At 44.9% G+C, this 17,500-nt stretch overlaps 1 protein-coding gene across 1 annotated transcript in view; it reads left to right on the top strand.

The window, feature by feature from the left end:
• The window catches only part of bcl2b (BCL2 apoptosis regulator b), a 24,388-nt gene extending 8,359 nt beyond the window's left edge, over nt 1–16,029 (top strand). The window contains exon 2 of the mRNA XM_083689825.1: nt 12,277–16,029. Coding sequence (XP_083545951.1) covers nt 12,277–12,411 — 135 coding nt within the window. The 3' untranslated portion in view covers nt 12,412–16,029. The remainder of the gene's footprint in view (nt 1–12,276) is intronic.
• The last annotated feature ends 1,471 nt before the right edge of the window (nt 16,030–17,500 follow it).

The following is a 17,500-nucleotide window of genomic DNA, read 5'->3' as shown; positions in this document are numbered from 1 at the left end:
GGATGTGATTTTGAAACTGGCCTATGAGGCAATTGATAACGATGCTCAAGCCGTAAATGGAAGATAGTATGATCCCGTTTCCAGAAAGAACCTGAGGAGAGAAAGTCTCTCTCTGTGAGCTATGAGAGAGAACGATCTTGGGTAGACGAGCATTTTAGCACTTTTAAGCCGGCAGCTACGGCTGGCGACTGCAGCAGGCATCTCTAGATTCCTGTCGGGTTCGCACCGTTCCGCCCCCTTTGCCAGTCACCTTTGATGGCGCCTGATTAGGTTTGAAGTGCAGGGGAAAAGTGATGTGCGTGTGATGTTGAAGAGATGAAAGCTCGCTGGGGGAAACATCCCCACGTACACCGCGCACCGGCAGAGCCATCAAGTTAACTCCGTTCGTATCATGAAACTTCTCAGCGCGCACGTTCTGGCACACCTACAAGCAGATGCTGTCATCTCGCTTGTCTGGGATGTTACTATTTTTGTTGGGAATAGCTGGTAAACACCGCCTAAGGCTTTCAGAGGACTTCTACTGACTGGATTGAGAGGGAACCTAGTTGATGTGGGAATGTCCACTATGCTGTTGCGAAAAAGCTATTTTCGACATCTTCTTATGGGTCCATATCATGTGAGCCTCATTATCTAGAGTCTTTTTCATTGTCTTGGTGTTTGAGACAAACTATAGTACCGTGCCATAAGGATGGAAGTACCATTTGTCACCAGTAATCGGTTTACTGCAACACCATGTTTCAAGGCACAGAGAAAGTTAATATAACCCTGTTATGATGTGCTCCTGTTTGTAGGCCCAAACAAGAGAAATGGGAACACAGACACGTCTAGACATGGTTTACATCCAGAAACATAACCACCAGAAGTTCATTAAGTGCATAATATGACCCATAAAAGTGTTTAATTTATCTTCTTGGCAAGTTTACGACATTTGGTGGTTGAACAATGTTATGAAGAAACAAACGCCTAGTGTTATGAAGAAAGAGCTCAATATCCTTTCTCTTCTATATGCTATTGACTCTTCAGAGGGCCTGGAATTAGTCAGTCACCAACATAGTCCGCCAACGTGCTTTGGAACCATCCCTGTTGATCATCGCTATGGAAAATACACGGCATATCAGTGGGCGACTCATTTAGCTTTTTCCATTTCCTCTCTCTGTCTATCTATCACATTCATACGGTACATCCAGCCAAAAATGAGATCCTTCATCAGGCTGCACGTTAACAGAGGCGGAATATTGCACCCACACGTCCCCCCATTACAAAGGGGGGAGCGCAGGGTTAAAAAGTGCCACTGGATAGAAACCTCCGACCACAGCAGTAGCGATTAAGACGCTTTGATCAGGAGGTGATGTTAACAGGGCAACGGAGGGAGGCGGGCAGGGAGGGGAGACCTCATCAAAACTACAAACAGTCTCCTTAATTAGAGCCAGGCTCAGGACCACAGGCTATACAGGCTGCACAGGAGCCCCACCACATCACACGCTGTGGCCCAGGGAGGGGCTTCCCACTGCCAGCTGCAGGACCATGCAAGACCCAAGGAGAGGTAGCCAGGGCTACCTCTCCTTGCCAGGGGTACCGGGGTACCGGACCGAGGCACAGACAGGACCGAGGAAGGATGGCATACTACCAGGGAACAGGTTGTATGGGTCAAGGAGGAGTGGCATACTGTAAAACAAGTTGGCAAGGCCAGAAAAGGATGTAGGTACAGGTTGGCAGGGCGAAGGAAGGAGGCCATTCAGTAGCATTAGGGTAAAGAATGGAGTCTTGTTAACCAATGCTAGATCAAGAGATGGAACAAACTTATGACTTGAGTAGCGTATGACTTGTGAGTGAATGTCAGAAGTCATCTGATTCAAAAGTCATCTGATTCTCTGCTGTTTCGCCTGCTGACAAGAACTCCTTCTTCATATTGCAAAACAGGCACACTCACATTACCAAACGCAATTAAGAGGATTGATTATGGGGCTCCAGCAGTGGCAGGTACATTTTCTAATTATGTGCAAAATGAATTACATGGTTAGGCTAAGAAAAGTAAACATTTAGTCTAATGTACATCTTTAGCACACACGGTCATCAAGGCTGCTTGTTTATCTCACCTCTAAATAGACAGACAATAGGCAGTTATCCACCCTGAAAATACTGTACACCGCCCTATTGTTAAAGTGACACCCACCCCGTTAGCTCCCCACACGTTGTCACTGTAGACTTATTTATAGTGTCACAATAGACCATTTATTGTCATTCATCAGACAGGGTGCACTTGTTTCCATTCTACTGTATCTCTCCCCAGAGACAATGAAGGACACATAGCCCTAATCAGCTTCTCTAGGGCACATTCAAGGAAGAGGCCGTGGAAAATTTTGCGGGGATTTCAGCACTGCAGCTCCTTCCCTTTCTCTGAATACATGCGACCGGACAAGCGAGGAGCCTGTCCTTAACGAGGAGGGAGTATTATTGTTATTGCGTAATGCTGGTATTGTGGTGAGCTAAGCTATGTTGCTCATGGGTCTTCTGAGGGAAGCAGCAGCAGACATGGTTATCTAAGGGTGAATGCCTCTCATATCAGGCCTCTCAGACTCTCTCACAGAGGAGTTGTTTGTTTCCGCACATCAATGCATTCCTCTCATTCCTAAACCCCCGGCCTGGACGAAAATCAGCTGGTTACCGGAGAGTGAGGTCTGAACTTTTCCCTTGTTTCTCAGTCCGGAAGGGGAGGGGAGAGAGGGGATAGGGGGAGGAGATCTTTTTTTAGTTTGGCTTTCTGGTGATCATTTGGACTTCGACAGATTTTCGGGACAATGTTGAAACACTGAACCATTTGGACTGTTTTGAGTCATGCTTTTGTCTGTGAATATGATATAGTATAGAGGGGAAGTTCTGAAGGGCAGTCAGTGGGAGTCTCAAACTTAGCCTGACGATGTGTTGTGTGAGATTCATTGTTCCTTCCCCATCCCCCTGTCTTAGAATGACCTCATGTTCCGAGAAGGAGAGACAGTTTGGTCACGCATTCCAGAATTCCAGTCTGCGTTAAAAAAAACGCCATCTTCTGCGGGTGCCTCCAGCTTTTTGGAGAAATTAGAAAATGTAGGAGTCTCCCTCATTTTTCTGGATACATATTTGCAGTTGACAAATACAAAACAATGTCATCTTATAAACGACTACATCTTCTGAATGCGACTTGGTGGAGACCATATAGACACTGTGTTCTAATTCTGGTTCTATGGTGGAGACCATAGACACTGTGTTCTAGTTCTAGTTCTATGGTGGAGACCATATAGACACTGTGTTCTAGTTCTAGTTCTGTGGTGGAGACCATATAGACACTGTGTTCTAGTTCTATGGTGGAGACCATATAGACACTGTGTTCTAGTTCTAGTTCTGTGGTGGAGACCATATAGACACTGTGTTCTAATTCTGGTTCTATGGTGGAGACCATATAGACACTGTGTTCTAGTTCTAGTTCTATGGTGGAGACCATATAGACACTGTGTTCTAGTTCTAGTTCTGTGGTGGAGACCATATAGACACTGTGTTCTAGTTCTAGTTCTATGGTGGAGACCATATAGACACTGTGTTCTAGTTCTAGTTCTGTGGTGGAGACCATAGACACTGTGTTCTAGTTCTAGTTCTATGGTGGAGACCATAGACACTGTGTTCTAATTCTGGTTCTATGGTGGAGACCCAGATTTTGTGAACCTCAGCTCCTCCACTCATGACCACTTCAAAGAGGTTCCAGAGGGAACCGTCATTCAAGCAGATTATTGTTTTCCCTGACATCAACGGTCATTGGAGATCCTGTGTTTCTGCTGCTCCCAGCACATCGCGCCAGACTGTGGCCTCTCTTTCTCTCTCTCTCATTTACATGGCCAACAGAAGATTCCAAACAGAACCTGAAACCTGCTGGCCCCATGTACACCAATCACGTAAACTGCTTCTCTATCTTGTTGCCAAAACTGCTGAGAGCTCATTACAGGGTTGCTGTACATTACAAGATGTCTCTTTCATGAAAGGGGAGACTCTGTAATACAGGGGCTGTCTACCTTTGATGTTCTAATACTTTCTCCTTCGCTGACATAAAAAAGTCTCTTTGTGATGATAATGCATGCTAACTACAAGGCTAACCTTCATAACCTGAGTGACTAAGTAGTTTCCACTTAAAAAACTTGATTACATTGAAGTACTGTGCTGTACATGGTAAGTATGAAAACACAATAGCCTATTGCTTTTTGGTGCACATCAAAAGTTGTAAAACATTTTATGGTTTGTGTTCATAGCATGAACTATTTGAAGTTCAACTGTCTGCGTAGAGTACTGGTAACTAGGTACAAATCGTAAACACTGTTTGCAGAATAACCAACCGTAGCTCTTTCCAGCTGTTCCCCCACCCTTTCTCCATGGTATTATTTTGTAGACATGTTTGGCTTGACTCAAGGCCTCCCTTAGTTACATTTACAAGAACAGCCTCTGTGATTTGGCCAGACTCTAACACAGGAAAACCAGGCTCAAACCAGATAATGATGTAATTTCCACAACCGCTGGTACAGGAAGTGATTTAACAGCAACTGAACTATTTGGGGGTTTGACAATGAAAGACAAAGGTTAACTAATCTCTGATTTGACAAAGAAACAATTCATCAAACTCAGTCAGGGGCAGTAGTACCTTCAGCACTACACAACATATTACATACTAACTAAGTGCTTATAAGCTATGTAATAAGCATGCAACAATGTTGAATCAGGTTCTGTGTAATTACATTTAAAAAAAATATATGTATGTTAAATGTAGCTTTATCTTATAAGTACAAGAAAACCTAGAATAAAATGGTTTTCAGCATGATAATCAATATCCTCTGAGACAAGATCACAAACACCAACGTCTGCTGTAGTGACTGAATACACAGATGACTGACTCTGTATGGTTTACTCATTTGTATTTAGTATTGGACTGCTCTCAGTATACGAGAGTCCCCTGCAAAGATGGTGTTTGTTTGGTCTGAAGGACGGGCTGGGGTCAGTGGATAAGTCCTTTAAGGCATGAGGGGAGTGTTATGCTGCTGTCACAGGAAATGAACCTCTCCCACAGGGCGTGTTTGCCACAAGAGAAGCAACAGGCCACCTGGGAATCCACTGGTTCCCACGGTCTGTAAGGCTGTATCAGGGCCTCAATCTGAACTACAGAGGCAGTGGGGCTTGGCTATGGGGGGCTCTCACGCTTGCTCATTGGCTACGACTTTGTCAATCACTCTTGCTCCTTCTCTTGTTGGACTTTGGGTCCTTTGAGGCGAAAAGCTGATTTCAGGCCGATAGCATGCTTGCAAATGAGCACCCCTTTGCCATGGTTTCTTATAATTTCTTGAACACTTCACCACAGGGTGGTAACCAACCAAGCCGGGTAAGACTCATGGTTTCTTGATCGTGCCTTCAGACACCACACATACCACTCTAGTGTACTAAAGCACATTTTTCCACGATTGCTGTCGGATTACCGAGTGAATGATTAAACAAAACAACCAGCCGGAAAATTTCCCAGGGTTTTCAGTTAGATTAAGAGCCCATAGTTGACTGATTTTAGGTGGTTCCCATGGTATCAGTGTTCGATTGTTAAAGCCACTGACGTCACCGTTGGCCATGTTCTCCGCAGGGCATCCAGGGAAGGACCCAAAGTGGCAGACATCCTGTCCACTCCTCGCCACTCAGCCCACTCAAGCTGCCCCTAATGTACACCCACACACCCACAAACACACGCACATGCACACACACACACACACACACACACGCACACGCACATGCGTACACACACACACACACACACACGCACACATAAAAATGTGTGCACGCACTCTCTCTCTCTCTCTCTCTCTCTCTCTCTCTCTCTCTCTCTCACACACACACCCAGATGTACCCCCCCACCCCCCCCCCCCCCCCACCACCCCCCACCCCACCCCACCCCCATCTTCTTCCGCGTCATTCCTGCCCTTTTAAATGGATGGAGCACTGGAGAAAGAGAGCAGCTTTATTAGATTGGGCAGCCCTGACCCAGTCCCTGGCCCTGTTGTTATTTATAGAGCAGAGCGGAGCACAGCAGTCAGTGGATCTGCTCAAACACTTCCTTCCCCTCTTCTTCCCAGAGAGGCTAACAGCTGACACCCTCTTTTGTTACCTGTCTTATGGCAGCTTAGGCGTGTAATCAGGGGAGGCTGGTGAAGGTAGAAATCGGAAGGACAGGCTCATTGTAATGCAAGGAATGCAATGAGTAATTATTCATTATAATTCATATTAATTATTCATAATTGCGGTTGTGCATGGAAAATATGTTGTGCTTGGACATTTTCTGCACTCGGATTCGGATTCATCAGGTTGACCATGTTACAAAGATGGCCATCTTCACCAGGTAAGACAATAAGACGAGGGTATTGTCTGAAATGCAATGCGTTTTCTGTGGCTTTGCCCTTCCTTTGATGTCTCTTCGCTGTATATTCAGAGTCTGTCCCATGGTGACTGTAAATGATATGCCCTGAGCGTGGGCTAAGGTGTGTGGAACAGCCGTAACCCAATCCCGTTGGGCAGGAGCAGATGGGAAGGGAACCAATAGGAGAGAGGCCACAGCCTGCATCCACCCACCATCACTCCCCTGGGTCTGCAAGGTCACAAAGCTCTTTGTTCATTCTTGGGATCAAAGATGCTGAATATAATAGGTTCAACAGCAACACAGGACCCATAATAATCAAATTATAGTTCAGTCAAGGTCAGGAATGTTTCATAAAAAGACAAAATAATAATGAAGAGCTAAGGTTTCATCTATCCAAATGTGATCAGATTTCACTCTTGTTTTCAGTCAAACATAAATCCGCCGTACCGTGAAACAACATGTCACATGCATAAAACAACATTTCATATTTATCTGGCGGTCTAAACAGGATGAATAATGCGGACCATAAAATCCTGAAGCATCATGACAGTTTGTGGTGATTTACCGGCTATCATGTTGCACTTCCAGGAGAGTGGAAACAGCCCTGTGGGAGTGGAGCTGGCTGTTTTGTAAACACAACGATCCCGCTGACACATATTTAAATATTTATGAGCGGTAAAGAGGGCATTCGCAGGTTATCTCAGAGACAGGAGAGTTCACTTGTACATCTCTTCAGGCTACTTGTACATCTCTTCAGGCTACATCTTAACTGTCCCTCCTAAAGTCCTCTTTATCCCCACCACTCCCTGTACAAGTTTCTCTACTGGAAATAAATTAATAAAAACAAAAAAAAAGAAGGTAATTCTTTCTTCTTCTAGCGTTGCGACTGCCAATGGCCCCTGGTCCTAGCATAGATTACTTTTTCCTATGATGACTGATGGATAGATGATTCACTTACTGATACAAATGTATCTGCTGTAAGTCGCTTTCGATAAAGGCGTGTGCTAAATGCCATAAATGTAAATGTAAAATGTAAATGTACTTGTTCCATGGGATTAGTTCCTTGTTCCAGCTACCAATACACCTGCATATGATTAAACAACCCAGCATGGTCGGTGGTATCATACATACATGACATACATTTGTTTTCTCATATGTTTTCCATATGCTCATATACAGTATTTCATTCTCCATACACTCCTACGTTAACATTGGTCATTGACATCATCGGGAGAAGTTCATCATAAATACCATAATAACAAAGAACACACTTTCTACAGAGTAGCAGTGAAAAGTTCGACATTTTCCATTTTGGATTGATGGTGCAGTTGCTCCCCCCTCTCTACTTTCTTTGTCTGTTTGCAGCTAGGCTGTCTGTGTGTACTGTATTGATCCTCTCCAGTGTCCTCTCCTTAGCTTGTGGGCCAGTGCTGACACGTAAGGATTTTTCGGGATAATGAGTGTTCCTACAGACACCTCAGTCATCGTTTTCTCACCAGGCAGGTCGATTGACAACACTCCAGAGACTCCATAGGCGGCGACGGCGACCTTGTTGCAAGACTCAAGGTCACAGTCTTGTCACCCATTGTGTCTAGACACGGTTGTAGGAATGGAAAGGACTCCCATCTGTTCAGATAGAAGAGTAGTGATACTATCTATACACAGATGTGCAGCTTAGAAAAAAGCTAGAATTTCCTGTCGGATCAACTCTCATTCATCACAATGGGCTTTATCTCTCCCCTAAAGGCTCTATCACAGTTTGTCTTTCTCCCCTCTTACTCTCTGTGTTCTCCCCTAACAGGCTCCTCTCCTCCTCCTTACTCTCTGTGTTCTCCCCTAACAGGCTCCTCTCCTCCTCCTTACTCTCTGTGTTCTCCCCTAACAGGCTCCTCTCCTCCTCCTTACTCTCTCTGTTCTCCCGTAACAGGCTCCTCTCCTCCTCCTTACTCTCTCTGTTCTCCCGTAACAGGCTCCTCTCCTCCTCCTTACTCTCTCTGTTCTCCCGTAACAGGCTCCTCTCCTCCTCCTTACTCGCTCTGTTCTCCCGTAACAGGCTCCTCTCCTCCTCCTTACTCTCTCTGTTCTCCCGTAACAGGCTCCTCTCCTCCTCCTTACTCGCTCTGTTCTCCCCTAACAGGCTCCTCTCCTCCTCCTTACTCGCTCTGTTCTCCCGTAACAGGCTCCATTAAGTGGGAGTTTTGCTTTAGTTTAATTAGCTTTGGGGCGAAGTTAGCGAGAACCTCATTAGCAAACCGAAGAGCTTTGAGGTGTAGTGTGCAGGGTATGTACTTTTAAGTGTATGGTAAGAGTATAAGCAGAGCATTGGGATACGCATGGTTTAGCTGATTGTTGCACTGAAGCAACAACGGGTACTTTAATTACTGGGTGAACTTTAACCCACATCCTTTCCTTCGCCACTCTCGTAATGAGGAGAACTCCCAGGCTGCCCGTAATTACCCACAGAAATGTCCCCTTAAACAGAGAAGACTGCCGAATCATTTCTCTGTTTTGGCAAAGTGAAGTGCTGCTGGTGTACTGTATAAATCAATGGAAAGGTTAGCCATTAGCCTAGTGCACAAGGAAGCTCCTTATCGCCCACACAAGGCCATGTGTCCTCATCAATTGATAATCGTGGGGGATACCCAGGATTAATAAACAGTTGGAATTTCCTGTTAGCCTCTTAGCCAAGCATATCCTTGTGGGACAACAGTTTTTAATTGGGACACTTGGTACATTGTAGAAGGTTGGTAGGCTGTTGTGAGAAAAGCAAATTAGAGATTGAGCTAAGGCGCTTTCCTTCTGGTGGGAAAAGCAAACCATGGGTCAAGCTAATGTGGCGTGGGGAGAAGGGATGAGCTATTGGGTAACCATGACAGTCTGGCAACAAGTGGCCGCCCCCCTGGCAGCGAACTTCTCTTCTCATTTTGTTTTCTACCCTTGTTACAGAGAGTGTTGTGAGTCTCCAAGGGAGTCATGTGGTGTTGCAAGAATGAAGGAGAAAGATGTTCTGAATCTGGGTAAAAGGGGAGGCGGAATTTTCAGTTGGTGTTTTGTATCCTGGCTTCCATGTGACTGCTGCTGACCTTCTAAAAGGTGTTTATCAACAAAGCACTCTCAGTGAACTTCCAGCAGGGCTTTGCGGTTAAAGACTGTAACCTTGGGCTGATTCCCCTGCCACTCATCCACTTGTGGCCAACAGATGGTCTGGTTGAAGGGCAACGTGAATGATAGCCACTCTGGCAACAAGCACCTGTTTCTTTGTGTTGTGATGATGATCAGATGATGTCTGACTATTTCAGTTCCAGGTTCAGTCACCTATCTTTGTCCACTTCAACCTCGCGTGTCGATGGCTCTCAACAGGTTCCTCCTACGAGACAGTTCAATTAGCTAGAGAAAGGTAGAAAAAAGACAGCAAGGAGAGAGAGAGAGAGAGAGAGAGAGAGAGAAATAAACTGACCTCTAGTTGTTTTTTTTTAGTCGTCACACGGTTCTGGTGTGGGGGTGTTTAATGCCGTGTGGGTGAGAAAATCTTGAGAGCTGAGCTGAACTAGAGCATGATAGTACCACGTCTCAGTCCCATGATGTCCACCTGACCGACCCCCCCCTCCCGTGCTTTCCAGCACCCCCTGCTGCAATAACTGCTGCTCACTGTCTCCAGTTGTTACATGACATACCCTTTGTACAAGGTAATATCTAATCAGACAATCCAGCTTAGCTTTTGAAGCGTGTATTCTATTGTACGAGACCAACAATTCAAGCACCATTTGTGCCTATTTAATCCAACACAATCAGGCTACACATCGTTCGTTTTTGCCAAAGGAGCCAGACTGTGAGCACATTCCACCGCACAGCAGGTGGTCTGACTGAGGCACTCTTTTCCTAATTAATACCTGGATACTGCTTTACCGGAGGGGAGGAGGGGGGGGGGGGGGATGGGGGGGAGGGGGGGGGTCGGTTCTCATTTGCTTCCTCAAAGGTTATTTGTCATTTTGTTCTACATTTAGCCATTTAACATATTTCAATCACAGCCAAAGAAAAAAAATGCGGATGGTAACAAAAGCAGAAATGCCGGTTGGTTAAGTTGATGGCGCTTGACTAGAGAAAGAACATTTGTGCGTTTTGATACCTAAAGAGGGCCTAAAGAGAAGAAACTGCTGGTCCTTCCTCTCTCTGTCAATAGCCCACAACCTCAGGAATGCCTTACAGGAAGGAAGGGAGGAGAGGGAGATAGGAAATACGTTTGTCTCTCCGTAGCACTTTGGAATGGGATCTCCTTTTTTAGTCATCCTGTGAGGTTTTCTGGTTGCTGAGTGGAAGTACTGTTTCTCACTCCAGTGTGACACTTTTAAGAGAAGATTTTGATGCAGTCGTCCTTCCGTTAGGTCAAGGCTGAGCAAACCTAATGCTATCTTGTTCAAATGGTACATAGTAATTACTGTAGGTAATATAACCTTGATTTAAAACAAGACAGACTGAAGATAAGACTGGCTCCTAAGGGGATTAATAAAGTTGCACTGAATAGAATGTAACCTAAGTGAATTTACCACTGTCAATTATTGTATCTTTTTTATTTTGTATCTAGAGTATAAATCACAGAATCTGTGTAAAAAATGTATTCATTACCTTCCATAATAATGTTTTTTGGCAAACATAATTGTCAAGTTTCAGTATCCCAATAGATATCCCACACCCCTCCTATATCCAATGGTACATTCCATCCTGATTTAAACGGTTTGATACTGGATAATCTACCCAAAACCTTTATTGGTTTTTGGGGGATTTTAGTACTTTTGAATCCTGTTCAGCTGTTCATGCTGTCAAAGCTTAGAAGGTGATGACTGAATTACCTCAAACAACATATGGGTGCTAATACTAATAATAATTGGCCAGTGCAGAGTAGCAGTTATGCCATGAACAGTCTACTGTAGGAGCATGAAGCATGTATAGGGAGCATCACAGCTGCTTGCTAGTGTGTTGCATTAATATACACTCACCAAACACTTTATTAGGAACACCTGTACACCTTCTCATGGTGGAGGTGGTGGAATGTTGTGGGGAATGTTTTCTTGGCACACTTTGGGCTCGTTACAACAAACTGGTTGAACATGACAATGAGTTCAGTGTTCTTCAGTGGCCTTCCCAGTCACCGCATCTGAATCCAATAGAACACCTTTGGGATGTGGTAGAACGGGGGATTCACAGCTTGAAAGTGCACCCAGTATTAGTATAGTGTTCCTAATAAAGTGTTCAGTGAGTGTATGTATGACCATATTCATCATTGTGTCAATAACATGTGTATCTCAGGACAAATGTTTGAGAGTGTATGTTTTTGTGGATCTATGAGTTTGAGTATTTGTCTTGATCTTGTTCATGAGGGCCCCTATGGTGTGTGTATGTGTGTGTGTGCGTGTGCATATGCGTGTGTGAGTGTGTGTACGCGCGCGTGTGTTTGCACGTTTGTGTGTGTGTGAGTGGGGCCCCAGAGTTTGATGGGGGGGGGAGGTGTTAGGGGCTCTGGATTGAAATGGATCCGGCATCCTGCATGCATGTAATAACACTCAAACTGGCTGGTGGCCAAGGGGATTTAGATCTGCAGGCACTTCTAACGGGACCCCCCAGCAACATTTGAACACACACACACACACACACACACACACACACGCATATGCACACACACACACACACACACACACACACACACACACACACACACACACACACACCCACACACACACACACACACACACATACACACATGCTCACGTCATCCTTTTCCTTGTCATTCTTTTATTAACTCTCTCTCTCTCTCTCTCTCTGTCTGTCTCTCTCTCTCTGTCTCTCTCTCTCTCTGTCTCTCTCTCTCTCAGGAGGCCTTCGTGGAGCTGTACGACAGACAGAGGGACTCTCTGTTCTGCTCCTGGCCCTCCATTAAGACCGTCTTCGGCCTGGCGGCACTGGGGGCCGCGAGCCTCACCATCGGAGCGTACCTTACACAGAAGTGAAAGAGCTCTCTCTCTCTCTCTTTATTTCCCCACACCCTCCCCTCTTCTCCTCTCCTCTCCTCTTCTCTCGCTCCTTTCTCTTTTCAAAGGCACCCCTGCCCCCTCCGAGACACTCCCGCATCCCAAAACCCGCTTCTCTTCAAAAGCCTTTCTCTCTCTTTCTCTCTCTCTCTCTCCCCCTACTTGGGAAAACTCCCCTCTTCCTCACCCCTCACTTCAAAAAACAAAGACACAAATCAAACAACAGAGGGGAAGCGGAATTCACTCGCTGCCCACACAGAATAAAATATGTCATGAAAGGCAGGCAGTTTAACTGTAATCACAGGAAAGGCAAAGACAACAGAGAACTTGAAAAGAAACAGAGGGTTGACGTTTGGCATGTGTCTTTTCTTTTTTTTCTTTTTTCTTTTTTCTGCCTGCTTCTCTGTAACTCGTTCTAGCATGAACCGTACGTCGTGTGCTTGTGTAGACGTTGCATGTGTCAGTGTGGCTGAAGAAAGCGTACCTGTGAACTACCGGGGGCCTCGGAGGACTTGTTAATAGGAATACAAGGAGGATGATGATGCCTCCATAAGCACCCACGAGGAAGCCTTGCAACAGCCTCCCGGGGGGCCCCCGCCCCCCCCCGCCCCTGCTTGTTAGGGCGAGGAGCCCCTGTTTGAACTATGCGGACCGGGTGTGTGTACCCCCCCCCCCAACCCCCCCACCCCACCCCCCCCTCCCACCAGCCTCCTGCCCTTCAAAGGACTTCCTCCACACAACAGCTGCTGTGAATGTATAATGGAGAGATCTCAGTTTCCCACCAGCACGACGTGCGCTCACCGCTTCTTACCTACGGTCGGACACGGAGAGAGAGCGTCGGAGAACTCTGAACATGACACACAGCTCCGTTACACACCTGCCGGCTCTCAGCAGAGCTTCTTCTGGGGCGCCGTGGGCGCCATCTTGCTTTGTAGTAGTCGTTCTGAGAGCTGTTGGACGTTGGGAAACAGAGTCTCTCTTTGTATTTGACCTACATAGAACCTGCGGGCTTCACCGTAGAGAGGGAAGCTGAAGAGTGAGGTGAGGCAGGTGTGTAAAGCACGGCAGGTAGCTCCATGAAACCTGTTTGATCTGATGTTGCTGAGGGGAAGAGAAATATTTCACTCGAGGCCTCACCGACTTGGTGTCGATCACAGAAAGAAAGAGATGGGTGTGTAGAGAAGAGAAAGAGACAAAATGGACAGAAGGAGAGACGAGAGAAAGATAGAAAGTCATGGAATAACTCAAGTGGATATGGAGAGAGTAAAAGAGATAACGTCACAACGCAGAGGGACAAACAACAAGATATTAGCTGGATGTCTCCCAGCAGCCAGAGGCTTCTTCTCCGCAGCCAAGGCCAGAATCCCTCATCTGGAGGGATAAATAGCCCAGTATGCCCTGGATTGACCTGGACACATTTGGCCTGGATGCACTCAATTTGTGTCAGCAGTTCTAAAGGCCCTCAACTGCTTTTTCTCTATTTCTTTCTCTTCCTCTCTCTCTCTCTCTCTCTCTCTCTCTCTCTCTCTCTCTCTCTGACCAGTCCTCTTGGCCTCCACAAACCCAGAGTGGTCTGATCCAACCTACTGTTGACAGACTAAACCAAACCGCCAAACCCCCGCTAACATGTGTCCTCCAGCTGCTGCTGGCCTCTAAGGGGGACATAGATCCCCATATAGACCTTGCTAATGGTAGATTCCATATTTAGGAGGACCGTGTTTGAGACACAAGAACTGCAAATCCCAGTGTGCACCTCTCTCAGCTATCTCTGACTGTAAGCTGGTTCTCAAGTGGAATACCCCAAAACAAAAGAATACGTAGGAGATGTAGAGACTCTGTATTGTGTTTGAGTGATGTCCATTTCTGTCCTTGTAACCCTGAGTGTGTGGAGTTCCTTGCTGCATGGATGAGACTTACATAGCAGAGATCACAACATTTCTTTAAAACAATCATTTTCACAATGTGTTATAGGTGTTTGGATAGCATTGGCGAGTAAATAACATTGTCTAAAAGATGTATTATTATGTATTAATCTATTGCTCTCTTTTTCACACACACACACACACACACACACACACACACACAAACACACACACAAACACGTATGTTTATGTAGGTAAGTGTGTGTACAGAACATGCAGTTGACTCATCTCAATGATGCTTTATCTGTCAAGAAGATTTTCTCTCACCAAATATTTTATATTATCTTTTTAGTATCAGTGCAAAATATAATTTTTCCACACAATGAATACCCGGAACACACTATTGTATACCCATATTTATACCCGAATAGGGCAGATGTTACAAAAACCAACATATGATAAAGTTACATTTTTTATTTATTGAGAGGTACCAGAACACAGATATTTAAAATCAAACCTGAGAGGCAATGTTACCTTTGGCTCTATTTGTCAAGATGGAGACACTCAATTGTCTTGAGAAGTAGTATTATATGTTCTGTGTTTTTATTTTACAGAATCACACTGTAATAACATTCACTATTTGCAGCTGCTATTGTATCAAAGTAAAAAAAAACATTTTAAAAGGTGACTTTCTGTGTTGTATTAATATTAGGCTGCTGTACTCTATAGTCCTGATTTCACTTTTAACTCACAGCGAAAACTGCCACAGCGATACAGTATACTTATAGAAAGCTGGAAACCAAAGTTAACTTGTAATTAACATGTTGTTCATAATATGTAGCTTAACGAGAATGACTTGCCAATTTTACTTTCACCTCTTTCTTTGAAGCATTGTGGAACGAGATTTTGCAACCTTTTCTGTGGGAGAATTGTAATTTGAGAATATGGATCTGCTTGATGTTTTATATAACATTTAACTAGATACTGTAGCATCAGAACCAACTTTTCATCAGTCCACATTTGTGCTTTAAAGATGTACACATATATTCAGTAGTCATTGTTCTGCACAGAAGATAATTGACTCCCTCGAGTTTCTTTGCCTATATGACTAAAGGAAAGTACATTTTTTTGTCTACTGTGATGTTCCCTGTAGCTAATCATCATAATCAAGGAGACTATTCATTTTTTTCAATAACATCACGGGTGAATCTATCATATAAAAAATTTAAATATGAAAATATGATAGAAAAAAAACGAGAAAATGAAGAAAAAAAAAAAACGGAATTTCGGGGCTTTTATCTGTTTCTTAGAATGAGAAATGAGAACAACGGGCTTGTTTATACTTAAAAGACGACCAACCGTTGTTTTGTTTTTTTGGTGAGGAGGAATTATTTGTCTTCTAAACCCTGTTATTCTGTATCTAGCCTGAATGAATGTACACGGCACCACGGTTGCTGTACAGTTGTAAATACTCTTCAACCTGTGGCACTTACCAAGTGAAATGTGTTACTTTTGTTTACTGCTATGTATCCACAATAAGCTAGCAGGATCACGTTGTTCCCCAATAAACCAGATATTTCCTGCAGAATGACTTGGACGTGTGTGTGTGCAGTGTGCCTGAATGTGACTTAATAATGTGATACTATCGGTTGAAAAGGTTGTCATGTGTGGTATTGGATTGCCGAAAAAATGACTGACTCATGATAGATCATGACACCGATATTGATTTCTTCAGATCCCTATCTCATTTACAGTGTGTGTCATCCATCATGTCAGTGAGTGCACCACATCATCAGAAGCCTGACTAATGCACTGGGAGGGAGAGAGAGAGAAAGCGAGAGAGAGAGAGAGAGAGAGAGAGAGAGAGAGAGACACATAGAGACAGAGAGAGAGAGACACACATAGAGACAGAGAGAGAGAGATTTGTAGTGTGTTAGTGCTTTTTTTCTGTTTGTTTGGCACTGCCTATTGTGTAAGGGTCCCTGGGTCGACATGCCTTTCCGAGGCACACACACACACATACACACACACACACACACACGCACACACACGCACGCACACACAGGCACACATGCACGCACGCACGCACGCACACAGGCACGCACGCACACACGCTCTGCAGCGGGAGAGAGGGTCGGCCGCGCCCCACAAGACATCAAAGCTGTCCCCCGAAACACAGACACTTGTCTGCCGCTCCTCTCTGACTCCTCGTGAGGCTAAACGCGACGAGTGTAAAAACCAAATGCCCCGGGGCCTGGTTTTACACCCTCTATCCCCTTCTTATTCCTATCACACTTGTCTTCAAAGGACACTGCTCCATGCTGCTTCACAGAATTTGTGAAAAGCATGATGCAGTAAAACTAATGCTGAGAGAGAGAGAGAGAGAGAGAAAAGGGGGGAGGGAGAGAGAGAATGAGAGGAAGAGAGAAAGAAAGGGGAGAGATGTCCCTGAGGAGAGGAACAGAGGAGTGAAGTTCATTGGAGTTTGAGCCCCAATCAAGCCTCTCTCTCTCTCTCTCTCTCTCTAGCCCGCTTTCACTCTCCATGCATATAAAATACATGACACGCTCTGAAGAAGGAGAATTTTAAATCACCCCTTAGACTTGCAAGAGAAAGAGCATGTGTGCGTGTGTCTTGGCCAGTCAGAACAGGAGGCACTGTAGGGGGGCAGAGCTGGTAGGCCCTCCTGCTTAAGGGCTATAAGGTGTGTTCTCTCTGTGGGTTACTACAGAGGGGGTAAGACCGATCAAAGACCAATGTCTAGAGGGAGGGTAGTATCCACTCGATCCATTGAGATTACTATCTATACCCCCTACAGATAAGACCTCCTGCCAGTTTCTTCGAGTGTTTACTATCAATTCGGAGCAAACATTGAAATATCATAGATCCATTTCTGACATCAAATTGAAGTTACAAATCTAGAGTGAGTAAATCTGAGTTTCATCATATAACAAATGTTCACAGGGTAGGCCTCGCTGTCTTCTTGCGGTTGCTTGTGTTACAGCGTCACCTTGTGGCTGGTGTTCATACGCAGACGTGATCTTGAGAAGGTCACTAACGTTCTCTGAGGAATTCTACCATTTGCTTGTAGGCTTAAAGGAGAGGTGCTCTGAGGTGATGGTTGTTTGTGTGTGTGTTGTTCAAAGACATTTGTTGGCTTCAAAATGAATTTGAATAGCACAAACAACTCCCCGCTGTGGAAACAA

The sequence above is a fragment of the Argentina silus genome (assembly GCF_951799395.1).
Source record: "Argentina silus genome assembly, chromosome: 18".
Taxonomy (NCBI): domain Eukaryota; kingdom Metazoa; phylum Chordata; class Actinopteri; order Argentiniformes; family Argentinidae; genus Argentina; species Argentina silus.
Note: the sequence above shows the minus strand (reverse complement) of the source record. Positions and strands in the feature narration are given on the sequence as shown.